At 44.6% G+C, this 24,259-nt stretch overlaps 2 protein-coding genes across 4 annotated transcripts; both read right to left on the bottom strand.

The window, feature by feature from the left end:
• Positions 1-4,439: 4,439 nt before the first annotated feature.
• LOC134036987 (junctional cadherin 5-associated protein) lies at positions 4,440-11,321 on the bottom strand. The gene is made up of 3 exons (XM_062482230.1): positions 10,969-11,321; positions 4,965-8,884; positions 4,440-4,640 (listed from the first exon to the last, which is right to left on the bottom strand). The coding sequence occupies exons 1-3, from the start codon at positions 11,313-11,315 to the stop codon at positions 4,534-4,536; spliced, it is 4,374 nt and encodes a 1,457-aa protein (XP_062338214.1). The 5' UTR covers positions 11,316-11,321; the 3' UTR covers positions 4,440-4,533.
• Positions 11,322-18,061: 6,740 nt separating this feature from the next.
• Positions 18,062-24,072, bottom strand: kcnj9 (potassium inwardly rectifying channel subfamily J member 9). 3 transcript variants are annotated; one of them, XM_062482278.1, is made up of 8 exons: positions 23,638-24,070; positions 22,439-22,865; positions 21,644-21,857; positions 20,944-21,145; positions 20,528-20,720; positions 20,065-20,262; positions 19,402-19,532; positions 18,062-19,220 (listed from the first exon to the last, which is right to left on the bottom strand). In XM_062482278.1, exons 2-8 carry the CDS (start codon positions 22,731-22,733, stop codon positions 18,951-18,953), a joined length of 1,503 nt encoding a protein of 500 aa, XP_062338262.1. In that variant the 5' UTR covers positions 22,734-22,865; positions 23,638-24,070; the 3' UTR covers positions 18,062-18,950. The 3 variants fall into 3 exon arrangements, with proteins under 3 accessions (XP_062338262.1, XP_062338263.1, XP_062338264.1); XM_062482279.1 differs by having other exon boundaries at positions 23,782-24,070; XM_062482280.1 differs by lacking the exons at positions 18,062-19,220; positions 19,402-19,532 and having other exon boundaries at positions 20,060-20,262; positions 23,638-24,072.
• Between the last annotated feature and the right edge of the window lie 187 nt (positions 24,073-24,259).

Genomic DNA, 24,259 nt, shown 5'->3' with positions numbered 1-24,259 from the left:
GGCAGCTACAACATGACATGCATGCAGTAACGACCAATGTAACATCACTGTCATCACTTACAGTTAGTACTTTGTTGACACGGAGCTTCTCACTGCAGACGATGTCGACACATCGATATCACGACCAAGCAATCAGTAGCAATTCGATTGAACTTTTTGGACTTGAAATCAAGGCACAATGAATGAAAGAGGGAGTGAAAGGGAGGTATAGGGGGCACAACTGTCACATAGACAGAATGCCTAGATTCCCAGGCACTACGGAGCTGGCAACAGGTGCGTAACCACAACTAGTGTGCTGTTTACTCACTGGTGGTGGGTCGGTCGAGACGGCAGCTGACAGCTCGAGGACGAGGTCCAGGGAGGAGGCCGTAGGGACGTGGTTCAACAGGAGCACGGGGATATCACAGGGTTCCAGATTGTTCCATAGCTCACTAGTCAGTAGAAGTTATTGCAAGTATTCAGGTCCTCCAGCAACAACTGCTGAAACTGCTTCAGTTATGTCTGAAGTCCATCTGCCTTGACGACACAGGATTCAGTATCCATGTGGGTGAATTCTGTATCTCCAGGCAGCCTGCATCAAGTCTTACCAATATGCAGAGCAAGAGAAACAGAGAGTTTAAAAAAGAGTTTAAAAAAAGTTGGAGCTAAAACCAGTTGCACAATACTTCCATTCTGGTGGTGGATTTCCAGATTTGTCACAGCCCAAGAAGATTTAAAATCAGCTGCACCAAGCGCCTTACTCCCAACCGGCCATACCATGAGCAGCACAAATCCTAGTTTACATAGTAGGACTCAGGCCTCTGTGGTTGTCACTGTGCAGATTTAAGTAATGAACACTGGTCTTTTATTCTGTACATTCTTTGCAGTGAGCATAGAAAGCAAATCAACCTGAAGTGCTTCTATATAATGTATATATAATGGTGTTGTAGCAGACGCACTGTTAGCCAAATATTTTGTTAGTAAGGTTGCAAGTTGGTATTTTGCAGGCTGGGTGGGCTGTTGGGATCACACAGCCCACCCAGATTCTGGCCAATGCAAACCCAGAACACATACCCAGAAGTGACTGATTTACTAAAACTAACTGATTTACTTTAGTTTGTTGGCTGCATCATTTAATAAGTGAGCAAGCCAATCAAATTATCCATCTATTGTCCATTGAGAGAAATGTATGGCATAGCTAGTAGCATCTGTGTTTACCTCAGTTACTCCCAGTCTGTGTTAGACGAATAAGTGGGTAATGGCACATTTGAGCAGAAAGAAAGAGAAATGCGTGGATGTCCTCCAAGCCACAGAGAAGCATGCTGTGAGGTTTCATTCTCAAGCAATGTGCCAACACTTTCATCCAACAGGCAGAGCCCAGTGTGACAGTCTGGCAGGGTAATTGAGCTGAAATTACCAGCAAGTTGCCTCCACAAGTGTGTTCTTTCTCTCTCTCTCTCTCTCTCTCTCTCTCTCTCTCTCTCTCTCTCTCTCTCTCTCTCTCTCTCTCTCTCTCTCTCTCTCTCTCTTTCTCTGTCTCTCTCACTCTCTGGACTGTAGCTAATGTCTCTCCACGTTTCAAGACATTTCCTATGTAACATTTAGATCCAGCCTGTTATTCTGAAATACTTCAATACATCTCTGATTGATAACAAACACAAACTTCATGCAAATAGTTTATTTATGAATCAGACTGCAGTATATTACAACAGTAGCACAATCATATGACTATGTATTATGCTCATATTCATCAATACAAAGGTAAAAGTATGCCTTAACTGAAAAGAAATGAATGAGTTCCCTTTTGATTTACTCTAAAAATAGCTTTTAAATACTTGGCATAGTTCCACAACTTAAATTATGAAAGATCATGTTTGCCCACTGATTAGACTACTGGAGTACTAAATGCAAATATACTGTATGCAAAAACCAGGTCTCCTCCTCTCTCCTGCAATTCATGCAAGGAAGAAAAAACTGATGCCAGTGAGTACAAAAAGCACTTAAATCTCATATGAAAATAGAAAATATTACAAGTGTGCATAATTATTCATGTTGCACATAACCTGCAGTACAAAAAGTCAAATGACACCAAGTTACAATGTACCTGGCATGCCAATTGGTGGGATTTATGTTCCGAACTAGACTGGTTCAAACCGGTTTTATTGTGGCTATGGGCAGTTGACTCTTTAGACTTAGGCCTCCATCAATCATGTCAAGCAAGATTTGAGGAATTACAGTAAAGTATAGTACATTTGTCATTTGCAACAGTTTGTCCTTTATGTGACTTTTGGGCTCTGAATTTGAACTTTTTCTTTGTCTTTTCACCTTTTGAGGTGGACAGAATGTTGTTTGTAAAACAATGTCTTTCTGACTCAGCTCTGACCGTACATACTAGAGAGTGAAGGGGAGCATTGCTGCCCTACGGCTGTTTTTGGGGATGGCAGAGTGATAAGTTGGTTCTAGAAACTACAGTAAAAAATGGAACAGTGCTTAGTAAGTAATTATTTGGCATTGCCTAAGTATAATGTAATGCACACATAATAAGGCGACATGATTCATTATTTCAAATTTACAGTAAATATGTCAGTAAGAAATACTCAGCTTAAGACTAAGTCCATTAAATGCTACAACTGTAATAATGCTACATTACAGTTAAAGTGATAAACGATGATTGAACAGTGCTATGTTCACCTTGAGCAAATAACAGAACAAACACACTGTAGATGTTTACATTTATGAACGCATTATATCCCCAACAACTGTACCATTGAAAATAATTGACTTACTGCGGAAAGAAAGGTTTGGCTGCATGAATAAAATAATACATTTTCAGATTTTATTTCTAAACATTTACTTAGGTTAGCAACAAAACAGTACATGATTTGCCTTGGAAGACATACAAAGACAAAACGATCTCAGGTCACATGACCTCTAACTTGAGAATGTAACTCCATGTATGTCCATGTATCAAATGTCACGACAAGCACCCGACAATAATGCTTTCTTCATACAGCATGTTAAAAGCACTATAAAATAGAAGCTTATACCACAATCTGAATTTTTCCATCAAGTCGAAGAACTTGCTTTGATAAACCCTAAATCTCCCGAAACCGAATTGTGTGGTCAAGGCACACCACATGGTCATCCTTTCATACTAAGCTCTATAAAATTATACTCTCATCATGGTACTGTACAGACATATGGTATTTTCAACTTGTGTGGAGAAATAAAATGTTATGGTTAAATACAAAATATCTATTAAAATATTTAAAATATACTTTATTTTGTACATATGCAAACTGATTAACAATTCAATGATAAAAATAAATAAATATTCGGTGAAATGTAGTCTCTTCGATACACAAGTATGGACATTGATATAGCTATAATGAAAAAAGCACCCATCCACACGCATACCCTGAAACCTTACCCACTTTACTATGGGATGATACAAATGAAGACAGATTCACAATGAAATTCCCGACAATGGCTCCCAGCTCTAGTAACCTATTGAGCTGTTTGTAGGCTTCGACAACATTGCTCTATCTTTTTGGCCTAATGTCCATGTAGCTCACCTTAATAGTAGCAACTCATACTATACACTCCATACCATTATTGCTTCCCCTGGAATTTCCTGGAAAATGGAGCTATACATCAGATTTACATTAAACTATCCCAATTCTGAACCAACCTACTATATATATGCACATCTAGAAACAGAAGGCAGCGTCGACCTAATTAAAGTAGAACCATTATGTCTTTGAATACATTATTGAACTGTCATCATGCCATATATATTATAGAGTCACTCTTCACTGAAGAGCTCTGTGGGTGATGATTATCAATGAGAAAGGACAAAATGTATCAAATAATAGACTGATATATCAATCGATTGATCTGAAAATGAAAACAGTTCTTGAGCCAAAAGACATTAACTTCCAGTTTTATACATTTCTCACCTCACTACAACAATCAAAATGCAATTATTTTGGTGTTATCGACCATTCGTCTTTGAATGAAACAGAACAGTTTTCTTTAATGACAATTACTCTCTTATGTCTGCTTAGTGTCAGACATAAGTGCTTACATTCATATCCCATCTGCTCGCTGTAAACAAACAGGATCATACAGTATGTGCATAATGACTGGACTGTATTCACCATGGACATTTTGAAGTTTTATACGCAAGACAGAATTGCATAATATCTGCCAATGAAAAAAAGCATTTGTGAGGGTAGGGTAGAAAGGAGAAGCCGCTACAAGAAGACTGACTAGTAATAACCCAATTCGAGAATGGGTCAGGGAAGGTGGAGTGGCGGAGTGAAGGAAGGGGAGGTTAGAAGTTGGATCGTTGGTTGGGGGGGTGGGGGGGGGGGTATTGGAAGCTGCCCCTAGGTGTGGGGGGGGGTGGGGACGCCTCCCTTTTGGCAGTGGAACAGCACTCTTAGTACTCAACGGCGCAGAGGGTGAGGGTGTTGTACACAATGCTCTTGTCGGACAAGAAGGCCATTTCTGTGTTGGGATGAGATGAAGGCAATCTAGTGGGCAGCCAGGTCACAGTGTTGGAGCTAAAACCTCCAATGGAGATGACGGGCGTGGTCTCTCTACGCTTTCTTCGTCCGGCTCGAGTCGAAGACCTCTGGGACACAGCGGAGGGGATACTAATTTTAGAAAGAGGAAACATATGTTACTGACCATTTTTTTATATTCATGATGTACCCCAGAATTTCTTTGCAGTTGAGTGATAGTTGTGGGCTTGAGGGCAATTCTTGTATTGTAACACCCTCTTGTGGAAATATTAATAACAGGCTCAGTGTGATGGTGCAGTAAATGTTTGTGGTCTGTCTTCGCTGTGATGATACTGTAGTGGTCGGTTTGAAACACAAATTAAATCGAAACGTTCAACAATGCAAAAAATTTTTCGTAGTAACAGTATTCATTGTATAAATATACTGTACATTATATTTGTAATGAACTTAACATACCTGAAACAGACAGTGCCTTGTCTTGGTCTTGCAACACTGTCTCCATAGAGACTGTTGCAGTCTGGGAAACCTCTCCATCATCCACTTTATTTCTGAGAGGAGTAGGGAGAGCCTCCTCTTCCTGGCCACCGCTGGCCTCCCCCTCCCCAGAGTCTGTGCTTCTGATGCTGAGTCTCCTCATGCGGGAGACAGAGTCCACCTCCTTCATCCGTGCCAGGCGTTCTACCGCTACCCGGCTAGGGGAGGCGGCTAGTTTGTCCTGCAGGGCTTCAATCCTCTGCGAGGGGCATCGGCTCCTCCTCTCTCCCTCCACACTGAGAGACAGCCTGTGGTCGGGGTTGAGGGGGACCGAGAGAGGCAGTCTGTCTGGTGGGAACTCTGGTATTCCTGGGTGGTCTCGACCCAGATGGGCCCGCAAAACAATCCTCGGTTCTAGGACGGCCTGCTGCTTCTTCTCTTGTTCCTGCCTGTCGGCAGACCCCGCAGACTGGGAGTCCGGGGCCTCCAGCTCCTCTTTCTCACCAGATGTCAGTTTGTCCACACCGCTCTCAGGCACATGTCGAGTCGTTTCGTTCTCGGCGGATTCCATTCCTCCTGTCGCTAACTCGCTCGCGCTCTTCTCCTCTGTGACCAAGGACTCTGCAGGCACATCGATCCCTAATATCCTAGCTGCCCTCTCCTCTATAGATTCACTCTCTGACGCGCCCTCTGCAAATTTGACCTCGCGTGGATCGTTTGGGTTCTCGGTTGGAATGGCGGTCTCAGCGCCGCCCGCGTTTTCATCTGCTGGCGACGGCTGCTCCTCCCCATCAGGGCGCACGTTTGGCTCGGATTGATTTGAGCTCAAATCCGTGCGTTCCGGTGTTTCTCCCCCCTCCGCCCTGTTTTCTGAGGCGGGACACTGCTCAGCACCGGTGTCCTCGGATGCGCCATTTTGGTTGGTCAGCTCCGAGCAGTCCTCCTCGTGGAGCGGAGGCATGGGCAGCTGTCTCATCTGGCTCTCGCTCTCTCTCCTACAAATGGGGCATTCCTCTTCAGAGTCCACACGGTCATCCTGGGGGGGGTCCGAGTCGCCGGCCCCGGGTTTCGATCTACACGTCTTGGCCTCCGTCGTGTCTCTCGACTGGCGCAGGGTCTGACAAATGTCCTCGTAATCCGGCGGGCTCGTCAGGGTGGAGGCGTCCTGCATGGGCTGTCGGTCCGCCCAGGGGACCTCGGCGGCTGTGGCGTGTGTCGTCGGGCTGAAGTCACATAATGGCGTCTCGATAGGCTCGTCCGGGAGGTCGAGCTTGACCGTCCTGCCGTCGCTGTTCCTCTTGTGGGAGAGGTTCGGGATGACCCTGTATTCTCGGAAGCCTGTTTCCCGTGGCGGGACAGGCAACTCCTCTCTAAGCTGCTTGCTGAAGGTTACCGATTTGGCCGCCGGGCGGGAGAAAGCGCTCTTGACCTCCCTGTACTCGGGGTCGACGGACGCCGACCAGCTGTCCATGCTGCGCCGCAGGCTGCTCGGCTTGTTCAGGGGCTCCCCCGACATCCTGATCTTGATCCGCTCCGGGATCTGCACATTGGAGTCGCTGGAGACTTTATTGCTGGCAGTGCCTAGCTCCAGGATGTCTTTGTAAGCTTCGTTCAGGTCCTCGATGCACTGGTCCACGCTGGGCCGCTTGCTGCTCTGCTGATTCTGGAGCTCCTTGTTGATGGTCTCCAGCTCCTCGATGGCGTCCCACGGGCGTCGGCTGACGGGTTTGAGCAGGAACTGTCCGAAGGCTTCCTGCCCGCCGCCGCCGCTGGCTGCTGCGACGGCGGCCGCTGCTGGTTTGGCCGCCTCGTCCTCCTCTGCGTTTCCTGAGGGTGGTGCTGGCGTCGGAGCTGTGCTCTTGTTCAGCTGGCTGGAGAAAGTGGACGTCCGGGAAAAGGCGCTGTTGCTGGACGGTTTGAGGCTCTTCACGCCCTTTATGGGATAGCTGAACGCGGCGCCGCCCACGCCGCTGTCGGGGGCGACGTCCGAGCCTTGGGGAACAGGCTCTTGTGCTTCCTTGTTTTCAGGTCCTGGAGGGGCGGGCTTTCGGGCCTCTGGGCTCGTTTGCGTCTCCTGGTCCCGGTACTGGTTGGCAGGCCAGGAACCCGATAACTTCAGCTCCTTGTAATGGTTTATCTTAGGGGGTCTACAGGGGACTCTTCTTACTACTTTGCTACTCGCTCTGCTGCTCGTTAAGCTGCTTGCTATGCTACCAGTTAGTGCTTGCAGCTCGGCCTCAGCTGAAGATGTGCTTTGGAGACTTTGGTTTGTTAAGTGGCCGGTTTTGTTCTCGCTGGGACTGTCCACCTGGTCGGGCGGCTTCTCGTCGTTGTTGTTCTGATCGCGGGTCGTCCCACTGGGCGCCGGGGGAGCGGGAACCGACACCAAACAAAAGATCGTCTCGTTGAGTTTCTTCCGTATGCTTTTAGGTCTCTCCTTCTCTGGTTCAGGCTCGCTCTTTTTCACAGTTTCGGCCACGCCCTGGTCCACAGGCTTGCTCTGTGGGGGAGGAGGTGGAGGTTGGCGGACCTGAAAAGCCGCGGGGTAGCTCCCGCTGCTTTGTTCACAAGCTACACTGTCACTTCCTTTGCTTATGCCCCTGTTGCACCACCGATTACTGCTGTCATTGTCGTTGATGGATGCCTTGCGTCCGTCAGTATTAACAGATGGCCCCTGGGGGGGTGAAAAGGCACTATCATTTGTAGATTGTCCTAAAACCTTAGCGCAGGGAATCTCTTTGTTGATGTTTCGGACCTTGTCCGAGTCCGTGAGAGAATTTCCACCAGGCCCTCCTGAGTTATGTCTCACTCGCGGGTCATCGAAGGGTAAATAACGCACGTGTCCCAGGTGCTCCTCACTGTATCCGGGATGCACGTGTCTTCGATAGGGCGCGCCTCGATCCCCGTAATGTTCGAGCCACGAACCTCCCGTCTGTCGGGAGAACCACCTCGCCGCCTCCGAACTGACAGGCACCTGCAAGACCTCCCCCCTCCACCTGTAGTTGGTCAGCTCGTTGCGATTGATCGGGCCTCCCCTTGGCAGTGGGGCTCTTTTATAAGACGGAGGCGGGATGTAACCTGGGGGCTCTACACCAAAGATGGCAGAGTGTTGTGCGAAATAGTCCTGTCTCTGCAGTTCCCCGCCCCTGGGGTAATAATAGATGGGTCTGTCTTTCTGTTTGAGCCCCTGATCGGCAGCGAGCGTCTCCGAGCTACCCCGAGTCTGCTGGTGAATCTCATACGACGGAGGCTTAACAGGCCTGCTGAACCTGGGCTTTGGTAAAAGTGCAACATGGCCGCTTGGCCAGCCCCTGCCCCAGCGGTCCCTACCGATGGCGGCGCTGTAATAATACCTACTGTAAGGCCCGGAGAAGACAGTGCTGTTCACTCTTTGTCTGTCGAGCTGGCCCTGTCTGGACAGAACCATGTCGGTGTGCTCCGTTCCGTCGGGCGATAGCACTCTGGGGAGGGACTGGGACTTCCCCCGGGCTCTGGGGAGGGGTGCGCCCTCCGTCATCCTCAAGCGGTGCTGCTGCTCCTGCGCCCAGCGTTCACCCTCGCCGTCCGACAGCTGCCTCCCCAGCCCCACTGCGGGCTTCCACTCCTCCGTGCCCAGGCTCTGGCACTTCCTCTCCCCGGTCACCCTCAGCTGCCCCGGGGCCGAGTCAGGGTCCCTCAGCCAGGAGAGGTCCTCCCACAGCTGCTGCTGCCTCTCCCGGTGCTCCCCGGCCGCCACCAGGGCCTGGGGCCTCCATGACCCCGCCGACGCCCTCAGCTCCCTGCCGTCGGCGTAGTCGAGGAGGACGCTGAAGTCCTGGCCACGCCTCCTCCAGTAGGAGACGTCCCTCTCATCGTGGCTCAGCAGCTGCTCGGAATAACTCAGGCTGGGAGCGTCGTAGAAGCTAAAAGGTAAACAAGAAGTTTGGATGACAACAGATGCAGAGCTACACGGATGTTGACACATTCAGTTGTGGGATTGTGTCCGTTCATGTATCTAAAAAATGAAAGCAGCAAAACAAGGAATAGAACTGAAACGCTAGACATAGATGAGATGTTTGCGTGCACGCAGTAGTGATACTGTGTTTGATTTATTGTGTGCGCTCATAAATGACAAGCGCTGTGGGGTATTTTAGGTTGTAAGCCTTTAAGTTTATAAAGTCCATTGAAGCCCCTTATCCGTCATTGGATTAAAAAGATGTTCTCGTGACCTTCGAGTGACCTCAGGCTGCCACCTCTTCTGAGAAAAAAAAGATACATTTTGCAGCCACGTGCTCAAGGAAAAAAAGAAGAGAGGGTTTTTATCTGGGACCCTCTCAAAACTGTTTCAGTGTAATTACATAATGCTGACCAGCGAGTTAGGATTTGATGAAATCGGGATATTGATAATTGTGATATTATAAATTCAGTATGTCTGGCAAGCATCCAAGACAGTGTTTGGGCTTTGGTAATGAAGAACAATCAGTCTCCTTCTCCTTGCAAACCCCCTGAGGAGGGTGGGAACAAAGGGGGGGGGGGGGTGGCTGGAGGGAGGGAGGGGCAACACATATCTGATGGAAATGCTTGAGTCAGCACCTCCAAACTCCCTTGAAGATACCATGAAATTGTGTGGCTGCTGCAATATGATCTGCATATTAAGACACACACTGACCTTAATTCTGAAAGCTGGTTACGCGCTCTGCCACTCCCACTCTATAAGTCTGAGCAGGAGTGTCTGAACACCCCTTGTTTATGAGCTCCACATCCCCTCACATGAACGGAACGCCCCTGCACTTTCCTAGCCATTGCAGCCCAAGTAAATACATTTTGCAGACTTGGCAACATGGCAACGGAATCCAAGCAGCTATGATCAATTGTAATTAAGGATTCAATCTATTCCCAATCAGGGATGATTGTTTTATTGTCTAGAAGACATGAACAAAAATAGTTTAGGGAGTAGAATTCTCACACCACCATTGCAGGGCGTCAATCTAATTTTCCAGCTAGACACCTATCCAAGAATAACAAACCCCAATGCTTGTTCCAATGTATTTTAACTTCCATAGCTTATAATCATGAATATTGAGTAAATATGCATTGGTATAATTTTACAACAACTTCACACAATAAAACATTTGCAGTATGACTGTTTCTGAATAACTATTGTATCATTTTTAAACATAACATAACTATACATAAACAGAAGGTCTTTGTCATGCACTTGTAAACACCTACAAATAATGAATTTGTTATTTCATTTTAATGAAAATGAAATAAGAATTATTACACTACAAATGTGTAGTGTTTGTAAAGTGTTTCCCATGAATTATCATGTTTTAAAAACCCTGTGAAAATAATAATGATAACAATTATGACTGCTAGCTCAAATTCATGCTCACATCGCAAACCTTTGGACATGAACATCTGATCTGCGAAACGGTGTCGGTTTGTATCAGTCTACATTTTAAGGTGTTTAAGTGGATATTCATCAAACTGTACTTGGGAATGGATATGGGGCTCTCGGAATGTTTGCCCAGCAACACGCTTACATTAAGGATTGAGCAAAGGGCACGTGCGATTCAGTGAGCTTGCCTTTCTGTTTACAGTGTGTGTGTGATTATACTCCTGTCTTGAGGCTGACGGAGACTCTGGAGGTGGTGGTTCTGCAGGTGGTGGTGGTGGAGGCGTGGGCTGAATTGAGAGAGGTGTAATCTCTTTAAGCACGGATTCGCATTGTGATGTAAACAAGTCGACAGCATAGACGGCACCTTTCCATGATTCCTCATATTGCAGCATAAGACAGTGGTTGCTGCTGCAGCCACAGTGGGTCTGCAGCTTTGGAAGGGAAAGGAGGGGAGGGGGGGGCGGGGGGGGGGGAGAGGCAAGGAGGAAAGAAGAAAAAAAACATGCGCAGTGCAGGCAGAGGGGCTCGGCTTTGCATGCAACGCTGAGGGGCCGGGAAGGTACCGAGATCTCGAAAGAGAGGGTGGGGTGGGGAGGGACAACTCACCCACTATCCGTGGCGAGAGAATCGCCCAGGGGCTGCGCGTCACCTAGGTTACCACTGCCAGCTTCTTTTCTCCTCTGGTGCTCACTGTCGGCGGGGTAGCCCTTCGCCAGAACCAGCGCCTGCCTGCTGCCGTAGACGCATGCTCCCCGGTCTGCTTCATAGCCGCTCAGCGCTCCGCGACCGGGCCTGTTCTCGGCGTTGGTTTCACGGTGGCAGTCAGCGTAGCGCTTGTCGTACGGTGCGGCGGCGGCGGCGGAAGCGGTGGCAACTGACGAGGACGAGGAGGTGGAGACGGTCTTGGGCAGTTTGTATCCGTGCGAAATGAGGAGGTCCTCGACGCTGTACATGGTGGTGTCTCTCTTTCTTTCTTTCTTTCCCTCCCTCTCGCCTTCTCTCTCCTGCTCTCTCTCTCTCTCTCGCTCTCTTTCTCTGGTCTTGGCAGGAGGGTGAAGAGGTGTGTGTCTCCTTATGCGCAGTGCTGGTGGAACCTGGAGCACAGCTGCACAGCAGAGGCCATCACTGACAGAAGAAGAACAAGAGGGAAAGAAAGAGATGGAGAGGAAAGGTAATGTTTGGTTTACAACACACCTTCCCAGTTCAGTGTACTCACACCTATAGGTTGCAGGAGAGTGAAAGAACCACACTGACAATTATTCCCAATATTCCCCAATCTTTCTTCTGATTGGCCCATATCCATCCCTTTTTGACTGAAAAAAGCTCATTTTTGTTCCCGATTCTTCACCTACTGTATAAAAACTAGACTTTGCTGTGGGCTGATAACATCAGAGGGGTCAATATCAGTGTTTGGTATTTATTACTAAGCCTCTATACAGTGGAGCCTGGATCTGGTTGTGACAGACTCTTGTTGTTGTCCAATTTAGAAAGCCCATTAAACCAAACCTCCATAAGTACATGGCAAAGAAACTGTGCTAGAACATTTAAGTGTAGTAAAGTTACTTATAAGTTATACAACATTACAATAGAAGAATTGAAGAATTGTGTCATCTAACAAACTAAAACAGTTAGAATCAACTGTATTTAACTTTCAGGGTATAGGCCAAGTTATGGTTAATAACTACATTTCATCATTCACTTTTTAAGCATTCCATGCAAAACTGTCCAAAATTTAGAATGATATATGTAAGGGATAATGTATAGAACGCCGGTCATTATTGGGAAAATAAGCCCCGACATTAACTAATTTTTGGGATGTAATGATTCCAGTGAGTGCACCATCACACATTCTTTTCAATATTTCTTGAATGGACGTACATTTCTGGTGCTGATTCATTACATGCCAACATCAATCCATTACCACAGCAGGGTTAGCAATAAACAGATGCTGTTCAACAGCAAAGTATCAAACTATCTTTTATGACTTGAATACTTGTTGCCTCTTCTATCTGACTGTGCTTCTCAATGCCATTTACTTTTTCACTATAACTTAATGATCAATGTCTTACATCTATACAAATTGTTGTCATTGAATATCTTGAATGCATGTGTTTCAGTTTGTTTACCAAGAATGCATACGTAATAAATTCATTGTGTATTTGTTTGTGTGTATGTGGTGTGTGTGTGAAAAGCTTAACTTGTCTGATATATTCATTAGTGACAGTGCAGCTATTTAAGACGTTGCATAAGTTAGCATTCTGCTGATTAACTGAGGATTTGAATGATAGCTTGTCATTTAGTTTCCATTTGAACATTTTAATTCAAGTTAATATTTGAGTAAAACGCAGTATTAAAAAACGTTTTTGTTGTCCGATGTGGAGGTTTTTGGGGAGGTTTTGCATTTAACATTCTGACTCTTTCACAAACTAGTTTTCCATCTATTTTATTCTGAGAAATGGCCGCGTAAGATTAAAATTGGTTGAAATAAAGGCGCAAGTACTAAGAACTGGTTATCAAATACAATATTTCTCTTTGTCGCCCCCTATTCTCAAACAACTGTAAAAAACCTTGGTCTATAAAACACATATCCTGCATGACAACAGGTCTACAATATTTCACCCAACCACACCTAGCTCAGTAAAACTTTTGATTGTATATATTTTTTATGCATAAAGTTTAGCGTAAAGTATTTTAAAAGAGGTGTACATTACTGTACATGCAATGAGAGGCCACAATGTAAAGCCAGGTGACTTGTACTGCACAGAATATCCCACTGCCTGAGAAAAGTGTTTAGTGAAGAGAACAGGAAAGTAGTAATAGTATGCTAAACTTGAGCAAAGATTCATTGTCTCCTGCTTGCAGAACCATAGTGCAGTTACCAATGCCACATTCACATGCTCACATTTTCCAATTTCAATAGTTTGAGCGGGAAGTCTGTCACAGATGTTAATATGCATCCAAAAGCACTTCGTAATGATAAGAAGAAAACATTATGGATATAAAGGGTCTCCAAATGGATTTTAAAAGACGAGATTCATATACTTATCTGCTCGATAAATATATCTCCATATACTCATGGATATAGTTGATGATATCAAGACGATGATACCAAAACTATGATCAAGTGAATGACAATACATATTCTATGTAAGCATGAACAACATCATGTAAATGGTTAACAAACAGGGCGACTCTACATAGTATATTGATACATCTGTCTGTTTATAAGTGTATAAAGGGACATGTAGATCTAATAGTGCAGTGAACTTGAATTGTCTGTGATAAGAACTTAACATGGTATCAAACATCCAATCACTAGGGCTGGATGAAAGAACATAGCCTTAAAAACAAGAGACTTCATTTTTCAGTGTCTCACAATCATAACTAAATAATACATCTGTTATTTGGATAATACATGGAATTCATTCTAACATTCTAATATGCTCTTCTTCAATTCAACCAAATTCTCTTGACCTCCAGTTGACCTTAATGCTTTTTGCTTTATAATCATGTATGTTTTGCCGATCATTAATGTTAATGTATTCATGTATTGAAATGTCCATGGCTTTTATGACCTCAGTCACCAGTAAATAAAAATGCACAGTAGACCAGGATAGCCTGTATAACTAAATAGCTGTATGGAGCTCAAAGAGAGAAAAACTCAGTGTCACGTCAGCACTCCCTCATTTCAAGTTGCAATCACAAGTATGTCAGTTGGATTCAGTCATCCATACAGTCTATCCAATTCAAGCACATATGTGTCTGAACATTGGAGTGCAGCAAGTCATATCCCTTTATCGAATTTTCCATTTACAGTAAACGTCCAATCCTTTCAAACTATTTGAAACTGTGAGCCCACAAGTTAAGACATTCTGTACAATCTCTAACAACCCACCACATATACAACAGGCCTATCATTCACAAGGAATTTGTCTGACAATCAGGAGAATGAGGGGTATTATAGAATATGTTCACAGATAACACTTCAGAGTGTATTGGCGCCAGTAAGACTCTATTTCATGACTTAGGAATACAAACTAACCAGATAAGAGGTCAAGCAGAAACCTGTTATGCAAGGTCATCACTGGAAGGACTTCTAAAATAACTTATTCCTAAATGACAGCAACAACTGATTAACTGCCGATAAAACAGAACACTTTTAATGTTTATATAGAATAGGTAAAGAAACAAACAGCTTATTTCCAGTCAGGGGCAATTCCCAAGTTATCAGAGTAAAGTGATGAATAACCAATTCCAAAAGTAATAATATGAATCTTATGATGGTGACTCAATTGAATGAAGGGAAATGAAAATGACCCCAACCATGCAGCTGTTGACCCTACACCTCCTCTCCTCTTTTCTCTTCTCCTCTTTTCTCTTCTCCTCTTTTCTCCTCTCCTCTCCACTCCTCTGTTCTCCTCTCCACTCCACTCCTCTCTTCTCCTCTCCACTCCTCTCTTCTCCTCTCCTCTCCACTCCTCTCCTTGGCTGGGAGAGAGGAAGGTCCCCCCCTGCTCAGGCCTCCGAGCCTGCATGTACAGGTAGTGGGCACTGTAACACACCAGCAGCAGAACCACCCCTATATGCAGCTGAGCCAGTACTTGGCTGTTGATGGGCAGAACATGGCATTTCATGGGAGAGATGTAGGTGACTCCTCTATGCTGTTGCACTTGCTATTTCAGCTCAGTTGTGAGTTGATCTGTGTGTGTGGACCTTTCATCAATCAATCTTGTCAAAATTAGACCATTCAGTTCTATGAATGTTTGATCATTTGATGCACAGATTTTTTGCATCATAAGCATCTTTAAGAGATCATTTATGTTGACTAGCTGCAGATAGATTCAGTATGTGGTATGACCTACTATATCAACCTATACTGCAGTGTTATATGGCACAGCCTACATAAAATTGTCTGTTAGGAATGCTTTTTTTTCAAATCAGGTTTTGCACACCATACACACGTTGCTTTACGCAGCTGCCTACTGCAGGTAGGATTAATAAAAAATATTTTTGCACACACTGTAAGTTGAAAATGGGGTGATATTTGTATCAACGGTAGATAAAATCATAACCATATTGAAATATTACGTCTCCCAGAAAATGCACCGATCATGTCATCAATATCAAATACATATTCATATCTCGTCAGAAACAGCGGATCAGCGTTGATCAGTCGAACGGTAAAATATGTTGGTATACAAGTTTAAGCACCTTTAATTATGAGGTTTTGCAGTTACGTCTTAGCTGACTGTGAATGTTTACCAAGACCCACTGCCCTGCGCTACCTTACCCTATTAGCTACGTGAGGCAAAAATAAGCAACCCCTCCCTTCAAATGCATGTTGTCGGAAAAGGACAAAATCTTGGTATGGTGATGTCTGATGTTTTGAAATCGCTATAAAGGCGTTGCATGAGAGACATACCTGTGAAGATGCTTGGCGCGGCCGTCGCAGTTCCCCTGCGCCCAGCTTCAGTTGCTGAGAGCACTGCACAGACCTTCTGCTGAGCATGCCTATTGCGATAGGGAGAGACGCGCTGGTGGAGTGGGTTCTTGTCACTAGGCTGTGGGCTTGACGGAGGGGATTTCAGAATGGTTTCTTCCAAACTGTGATAGAAGTTTGTTTTTCTAAGGCAGCAAGGATTTTTTTTCCAAACGCATGCTTCAAATATGTACTTCCACGCACCCACACGCCCACAAACATAAGGTAAGTTATCTTTAATGTCATAAATCCGTCAGGTTTCATTTCTCACCATTTATGTTTCTTACTCTGCTGAATATTGTGTGAAAGTGTATTCAGGTGTCTGGGCTGTGTGTACATTAGAATGTGCTCTGTGTGAATGCTCTTTGAAATAAATGAATTTGGTCATGTATCAAGCCTGTTAACATGTCAGCTTGGTCTGTCTTGTCCATTCTTAAGTTTAAAACGGTCTGTTTTGATTCTGAAAATCTGTAGGAAACATTTCAACAAAACCAAGAATAAAGGCCCAGTTGATTGAGAAATGGCACCTATAGTCTATAGATTTGTGAATCCGTATAAAGAATAAACTAATAACCAAAAGCACATTTTAGAGTCATTCAGATTGCTCAGTCTCTCAATCTATTTATGCCACTTCTCAGTCTTCAGTGGTTTGATTGCTTGACATTTAAGACTTCAAATCAAATGAGCATAAGTGTGTCCTTCCAGTATACAAAATAACATCTATCCAACGCTAAATCTATTGAACACTTGTAGGGAAAGTTTGTCTCCCAGACAGGAGCACTTGTACTGAGTATTAAATGTATGTCAGAGAGCTGAGACTTGCCCTTGGTGATGACGATGACTCGTCAGTCCCCTCCAAACCAATGCAGAGACAGCTTGGCTAATTGAATGTGCTCCGCTCAGCTCTTCCCGTGCCAACTGTGACATGCTGCGCTGGGAGGAATCCCGAGGCGTGAGCGACTGAGTGACCGTGGAACACACGATTCACAGTGGTGTAATATGCGTGTGCAAGTGTGTGGGTGCAAAGTCCATGTGTGTTCATTGACAGGATGAGACACACATGTACATGTATGAATCACATTACACTTATGCTTAAAACAGGCATCATCAGCTGAAGTAGGGATTTCAGACAAGCCCATCAGAACGACACATTTTGCTGCTTAAAAGTGATGACAGTCTGCCCCCCCCCCCTGCTTTCAGCTTCCACCACCTTAAAGGGGGCTCAATATGTACACAACACAATACTCAATAATGTCAACAGATATTTTCTCAATTTGTATGTTACTGTTCCAGCACTGGCCCACCACATTTTTGATGAATTTCAAATAAAAAAACTAAGGCAAAAATGTTTAAATCACCTCCATTTTGTTTTGTATATACACCATTGTGAATCAAGTCTAAAGCATGTCCTAAACCAGTCAACGCGGTTTAAGGCAAAAATAGGATCTGACCTCCATCTCCCAATGACTGGGCTAGTCTTCAGACTTCACTGTGTCTTTGATCTTTTCCCTGGTCTAGCTCCACATTCCCATCCCTCTGCCCTACCCATGTCCATGACCCCTGTTGCCTAGGAGACAGAGGGGACCCCTCACTATGGGCACTGTGAGTTGCTGTATGGTGGTACAATCAATCTGTGTAAATCGTTGCCACCTAGTGGACAAAACATGCACACGGTTGGAAATGATTTGCCTTTGATGGACTGATGGTCCAACATTTCTATTATCCATGAATTACTGTCATGAACGTCTTGTAAATGTGGACTTAGGACTTTTTTAGACAATCATTTTTCATGTTTATGTCTTGTGCTGGTGAAAACCCACATAGCATTAAACTTAGTAGCTTCATAGTAGAATGAGGATTATTAATACGTGTCAAAGCGACATAATAGCTGTAACATATAATTGTATGGAATGGACATATTGCTTGGTAATGCCATTTCACATGTGGGCCACACATTTAAGTTGAAATTCAGAGAATATACGAAGTTCAGTAAAAACTATTTCAAATTACTCTTTGGCTTTAAGTCTCCCATTTTCAATAGTGAATTCAATACAATTGAAATGTACTTAATTCTGCTGACACTGACTATGACATAACCAGACATGGTATGAGCTCTGCTTAGTGTTGTATGCAGCTTTCATTTGTCACTAGTCTTAGTTAACTTGTTTAATTTACATTATCTATCAGATTTATCTGAATTCAAAACACTTTGCAATAATGTGAATAATATAGTTTAATATCCTAATAGTAGCCTATGTAATATGAAATATTAAAAACATCAAGTAGAAATGTGTACCCTATGTACACAGCAGCAGAAGCAGGAAAGTGGAATCAACAGAGAAACAAAAATATAACAATTGAATTACATGATTGTGCTAAAGACTTTCTGTGTGAAACAGTACAGGAATACATTTCCAAGAGAGCACATTCTTGCTCTCTTGCCACAAAGTACTCAGTTAAAGATGTCAATTAATCTTCATTTTTGATAACACTTAAATGAACATAATTACAACAACTAAATGGATTACATAAACTGGTCTTATGCCTGCTTGATGGTCATTTTAATTCTTGAGATCTTTTTTTCAATAAAGCTTAGAGGTACTACCGATTAAATTCCTATCTACCGATTAAAATCTATATTCATGCTCAATGGAAAAAAAACACTGACGTCCTAAAACTGATTCTATACATCTTTAATTTTTCACTTTCCTCTTTCACTTAACATTCATCAAACATACACTCTTCCCTCTTACTTTCTCTGTGCACTTCTTAAATACTTCAACGTTTTCAGTAAATATTTTCTGACAAAGAAATGTCTACACATGTAAATCTGTCATTGGATATATTTAGACAAATGTGACTTTAACAATACCAATAGAAGGTAGAACATACACACATTCATCTGTACATCAGTACAGAAAACAGAGAGATACAATTATTTGTTAAGTCAACCAAAGCAATAAAGTGAAGTATGAAACTAGATAAACCATTTATTTCTTCTTTGAGATAGATATTCAGCTATAAAGTACAGTAACTATCCTGTGGTTTGTATGGCATGATACACATGCCATATGATATTCCCCTGCTTGCATGATATGCCTTCTGTAGTTTAGGCCACTGATTCTGACTGGTCAGTGGTGACACAGCCGTTCAACTCCCCTGGTCCTGATTGCTCTTCAATTCCAGTGATTTCCCCAACAATAAAAGTTGGCCCCACCCCTCCTTTTCCATTGGCTGAGCCGCTGTCTAGCTGCTTCCCTGACTGGCTTGTCAGAGCAGGTTCTTCGTCCAACCTACTGGAGATGGACCAATAAAGGTGAGCCTCCAAGCGAGCTGCGGCCAATGAGAGCTCGTGTGCTGAGCAGGTAGGTGTGGCCACCTGAAAAGAAGACAAGAACATAGGATCAGAGTTTCTGGACAAGATACACATGTTCTGCATTCCAACTATACAAATGATTAAAGAAGAAAAGCATGGTTGGAAATACCACGGGGGGGACGACGACATAAAGTTACTTGATGATATATACAAAATTCTGGAAATATGTAGGTCAGTGTTTTACCTCAAATGTGTGATGGAAGGCACCGTAGTCAATGTCAAAGAAGCCTTCGGCCAAAGACATCATAGGGCTGAACCTGTGACCCCACTGTACCTCATCAGCTAGGTAGGAGCTCCGTGCTTGGCAGGTCATCCCTGGACACACACACACATAAAAGATCAAATTAACACCTAAAGCCAAGCCACTTCGGTCAAACATGCGAAGCAAGCACTGCACTTCCCCATGTGTCATACTGTGAAAAGGCCAGGAAACTGCCACACATACCACAACCAAAAGTAACTCTTCAACAAACCATGACAGATGCCAAGCAAAAGTATAGACACACATAATGAACCCACCATTCCCAATTCAAGACAGGCAGAGTTATGCTGGGTCTCACAACATGGAGTCTGAACAGTACCAGTCGTAGCACATCTGGCGCCCTAGGTGAAATGTATCAACAGAACCCCCCCCCCCTCCCCCCAGGAGCGCAATTCGTAGTGCCCCCCCCCCCCCGGCCCGCCCCCCCAAACGCAACACGGAGATATGATGTGGCGCGGTTGGCGCCCTCTGCTGGTTGTGCGGGAGGGTTAATTGCACTTGGATGCACTTGGGAAAATGCCTATGCCTATGTCGCCTGTAGGAAGGACCGGCCCTGAGTCTGAAGGTCCTTAACACTTGACTAACCTGTGGCTTCCACCATGCCCTCCAGGATGACCACAATCTCAAAGTCATCTTTCTGCAGCTGGCCCTGGGACATGTCCCAAAATGGGGAGTGGACGTCAATCTCGTGGGAGATGACCAAAGGCGATACAAGGAACAGACGGTCGTCGCCTGTCTCAAAACCCACACTGATATCTGTCTGGTCCAAAGGGATAAACTCACCTAGTAGAGGGGCGAGAGAGGAGAAGGTAGTAAATAATACAGGGATTTTGAAAGGCCAAAACTTTTCTTCAGAGCCACTGAGTTAGACAATTAGAAGAGACCAAGAGATGACATACATCAAGATACCATGGCACACTAGAGGGTAATTGCTTTTTATCCACACACATACAGTACTAGCCCTTCTATTAGTTTGATATGCTGAATAGTACAACAGCCAAAGATAATGTGTGTTTCTGTGTGTGTATGTGCACTGCAGGTGCAATACCTTCCTGAGTCTGTTTGGACTTGATGAGCTTGGCCCTCATGTTGGCGCCCACGATGTGGGAGCTGCGGAGGTCGCCTACACGGAACATGAGGCACATGCGGTCGTCCCTCAGGGAGATGACGGCGTGCTTGGAGAAGACCAGCGTCTCCGCACGCTTATTGGGCTGGGAGATCTTCACAAACATGCAGCCCACCTTGACGGAAAGGGGTGAGATGGGGGGGGTTAAGGAAGCGGGGCCAGAATATAATAAGATAACAAGAATGTGAGAGAGCGAGCGCGAGAGAGAGCGAGAGAGAAAACAAAGGGTCATGGACAGATTTGAAGAACCCCAAACTCGTCTTTGTATTGTAAGCTCAATGGTGCAACTTTCACATGACATGTACTATAAAAGCCTGTCTAACATCAGCTAGTCTCACCATGAAGGCATTGACCATGGATCCCAGTATGGCCTGCAGCAGTAACAGCATGGTGCCTACTGGACACTGGTCGGTGATGACGCGGTGGCCGTAGCCGATGGTGGTCTCGGTCTCAATGGAGAAAAGGAAGGCAGAGATGAAGCCGTTGACGTTGTTGACGCAGGGGGTCCACGTCTCGTCCTCCAGGTGCTCCAGGTCTCCCCTGGGTAAGGAGCAGTGGGGAGGCAGTGAATAAGGAGAGAGACAGAGAGAGACAGAGAGCAATGGACAAAGAGAAAAGATGAAAGGGTGTCCAGAATAGCCCATAAAGTCCAGCCAAGCTTCTGCTTCTCCAAACAATGAACCAGTGGCTTATCTTGCCAACCTTCCACTTACATCAGGTGAACAAGACCTGACTTACAGTCGTTTGCAACATCATTATAAGGTGGCTAAACACCTTTTCGTGGCAGTTGTAGAAGCAAGGTTGTCGCTAAGGCGAGGACCAGGGGAAAGGATTCACAGGGCACATTTTCCCTGAATGAAAAGTGTCATTTTGTAAAAATAAAAGTTGTATTCAGCTGCAGTATTCCTTGCAATTCATCTGTGTATTATCTAAAACCTTGAATTGATGTAACATTCTGATTCACACTTCCAGAAAAGTCACTGATCTTCATTTCGATCCTCACCTGTTTTGTGGACACCGTACTCCAATAGTGCTTACCTAACATACGCTATCAGGTACCATATGGCACCAAAGAAGAGCCAGGTGGTGGCGTAGGCCATGACGAAGACAAACAGTGAGCAGCGCCAGTTGAGGTCCACCAGAGTGGTGAAGATGTCGGTCAGGTAGCGGTAGGTTTCGCGCATGTTCCCGTGCTGCACGTTACATCGGCCGTTCTTCTCCACGTAGCGCTGGCGCTTGCGCCTGCTGCGGCCTGTAGAGGAGAGGAGAGAAGAAGAGGGGGGGAGTATGGGAGGAAAAAGAGGAACGGGGAGGAGGAGAGGACGAGAATTAGGCAAGGAAACTGTGCAAAACAATAAAGAAATAACATAAAAAGTGAAGGGGTGGATGTGGGAGAGAAGGATTTAAGATCCTCACAGAGAGAGATCATAAGTAATGGGGAGAAAGAGGGGGCTGTGTGGATGTCCGAGCCAGTGAAGAGACAACCACACAGACAACCACCCCAGCAACAGAGTGGTATCACTCAGACATCAGGGAGAGACTACAGGAGGAAGTTAGGGGTCGGAGGTTGTCCACATGTCTGGTCAATACACAACGCACACGTGCGGAGGAGGGAGAGAAAAATGTTGCCAGTCAATAACTCAATATCTTTAGAGAGGTGGACTATTTATGGTCAGAGTTCATTATTAAAACATTGTCCAAGCTTTAAAGAATTTGGTTCCTTTCTTCCTTTGGTAGCTAGGCGGTAACACCCTAGAGCTCATTATATAGACTTTGCTTTGTCCAAGGAATTGTTGAGACAGTGTTGGAGAAAGAGTAATATTCTTTACTCACCCCAGCCAAATCGGCCCCTCTCTTTCTCTGGCACCTGAGTCTTTGCTGTGTGCTGATTGGCTGTTGCCTCCCTCTCTGCCAGCTTGGACTGAAACGATCGGTTGACCTTAACGGGGGGCTCGGAGGGTGGGGCTGTCTCCGTAGTGACTACATGTCCCAGTTCTTCGGACACGTTGAACACCCCAGTGGCCGTGGTTACCTCCTTAGCCTCATCCACAGGCTCCTCCCCCTTCTCCGTCGCGGGCAGAGAGAGGGACTCTGTCTGTGAGGTGAAGGCGGAGTTCTCCAGGGCCATCGGATCGTCCGTGTGTGTATGTTTGTAAGAGTGTGTGTGAATAAGTGTTTATTACAGTGTTGCTGATAGCCTCCTTATTGCAGACTGTCTGATGGCTATTGATTATATCATCTGCTTCTCTATGCACAGGTCCTGGAAGAGAATAAAAACAATTAAAATAAATTATGGTACAGAATGTTCTGTAGATAACTTTGCAAATATCACTAAAATAAACATAATCCATTCCAAGGGTTTCTGTCTACTAAAACTAAACTATTCTGGCTTCATAATGAAAAATATCCAGTGGCCAAGTGGATATGAAATCCATTTAGTTCCAACCAATTATGAGGCACCTCAGGCATAATGTTGACTTAAGGTTTTGTGGGATGCCCAGTCTAACCCTGACTATCCATTTCACAATTACACCTTCACTGTTCTCACCCATCTAATCTCGTTCCATATTAATCAAATGAGACAGGTTTTCCACAAGAAAAAAACGAGGAAACTGTGGCAACAAGGATGTCAAGATGGAGAGCAGAGCTACGTATTTGTGAATCTGATACTGGAAAGTAGTGTCACATGCGTATTACTGCCAAAAGACACTCTCCAATTAGTCAGATGTCCATGCCTTGAGGAGGTATTTTAAAGGAGTGTGTGTTTGAGTGTGTGTGTGTGTGTCTGTCTGTTTGTTTTTATGCATTCTGTCTCTAATTATAGAAATCATGCATAGGCCTATCGTGTGTAATAGCCCCCACACAAAAGTATTTTAATTCTAAATAAATATGTTTAATTAAAAATGTATATAAATCAAGCCAAACGAATAAGTAAATGTCTTTCAAAATTATGCAAGGATGGTCTGTAAATGACTATAGTCTAAGCACCGTAGCTTGTGTGAAAGGACAGAATAAAACTGTTAAAAAAATACCTGTGGGTTTGCCTCTCGCAGTTTAAATATCCTTAATAGCTTAATAGGCTATCTTATCTTGTGCAGCTGCTCATTCATACAAATGCGTGTACTAAGGAAATGTTCCAACAGGGAACTACGATCCGACCCATTTCTGCTGTTTACCAGAGCTCCGATCCGGTAGGCGAGCGACGCAGCATCAGTTTAGTTCATTCTGGTATTCTCCAGGAAACAAAGGCAATTAGAATCATCCAGTCGGCAAACCATATGCGTGAAAATCCACACTGAACAAACAAGAAAATAATGCAATAGCCTCTTTCAGATGACAATTAAAGTGTTTGGCATCGTATTGGAAATGAAAAGATGGTGGCAATTCAAAAGACGACAGTATGGCACACCATCACCCTGCATCTGACGGAGTGAATCACCGGCAGCTGCGCAGGTGTGGGAGCAACAGTGGCCGAGAGGATGCTGTCATCAACCCACTCCGATATTTCAGACGAAATGCTGTAACAATAGTCAAACGTGAGCACTCAAGACTGAATGGATTTAGATGTGCTGGCCTGCTAATTCAGAGAACATATTTTTTCCCTTAATAGCCCTAAATAAAATAATGTTGTATTTAGTGCTTGTTCATTAGGGA

This window comes from Osmerus eperlanus, chromosome 16 (genome assembly GCF_963692335.1).
Source record: "Osmerus eperlanus chromosome 16, fOsmEpe2.1, whole genome shotgun sequence".
NCBI lineage: Eukaryota > Metazoa > Chordata > Actinopteri > Osmeriformes > Osmeridae > Osmerus > Osmerus eperlanus.
The sequence above is the reverse complement of the archived record's forward strand: the minus strand, read 5'-3'. Positions and strand labels throughout refer to the sequence as shown.

Bases quoted from the DNA above. Each gene is read 5' to 3' on its own strand.
- kcnj9 (XM_062482278.1), bottom strand. From the start codon at position 22,733: ATGGCCCTGGAGAACTCCGCCTTCACCTCACAGACAGAGTCCCTCTCT. The intron at 19,533-20,064 runs GTTAGTCAAGTG...GTGTGTGTCCAG, and splicing joins GGGCATGGTGGAAGCCACAG to GGATGACCTGCCAAGCACGG. The intron at 19,221-19,401 runs GTAAAACACTGA...TCTTCTTTTCAG, and splicing joins CCTTCCATCACACATTTGAG to GTGGCCACACCTACCTGCTC.
- LOC134036987 (XM_062482230.1), bottom strand. From the start codon at position 11,315: ATGTACAGCGTCGAGGACCTCCTCATTTCGCACGGATACAAACTGCCC. The intron at 8,885-10,968 runs GTGAGTTGTCCC...TTTACCTTTTAG, and splicing joins TCTCTCGCCACGGATAGTGG to CTTCTACGACGCTCCCAGCC. The intron at 4,641-4,964 runs GTATGTTAAGTT...TTCTAAAATTAG, and splicing joins CAAGGCACTGTCTGTTTCAG to TATCCCCTCCGCTGTGTCCC.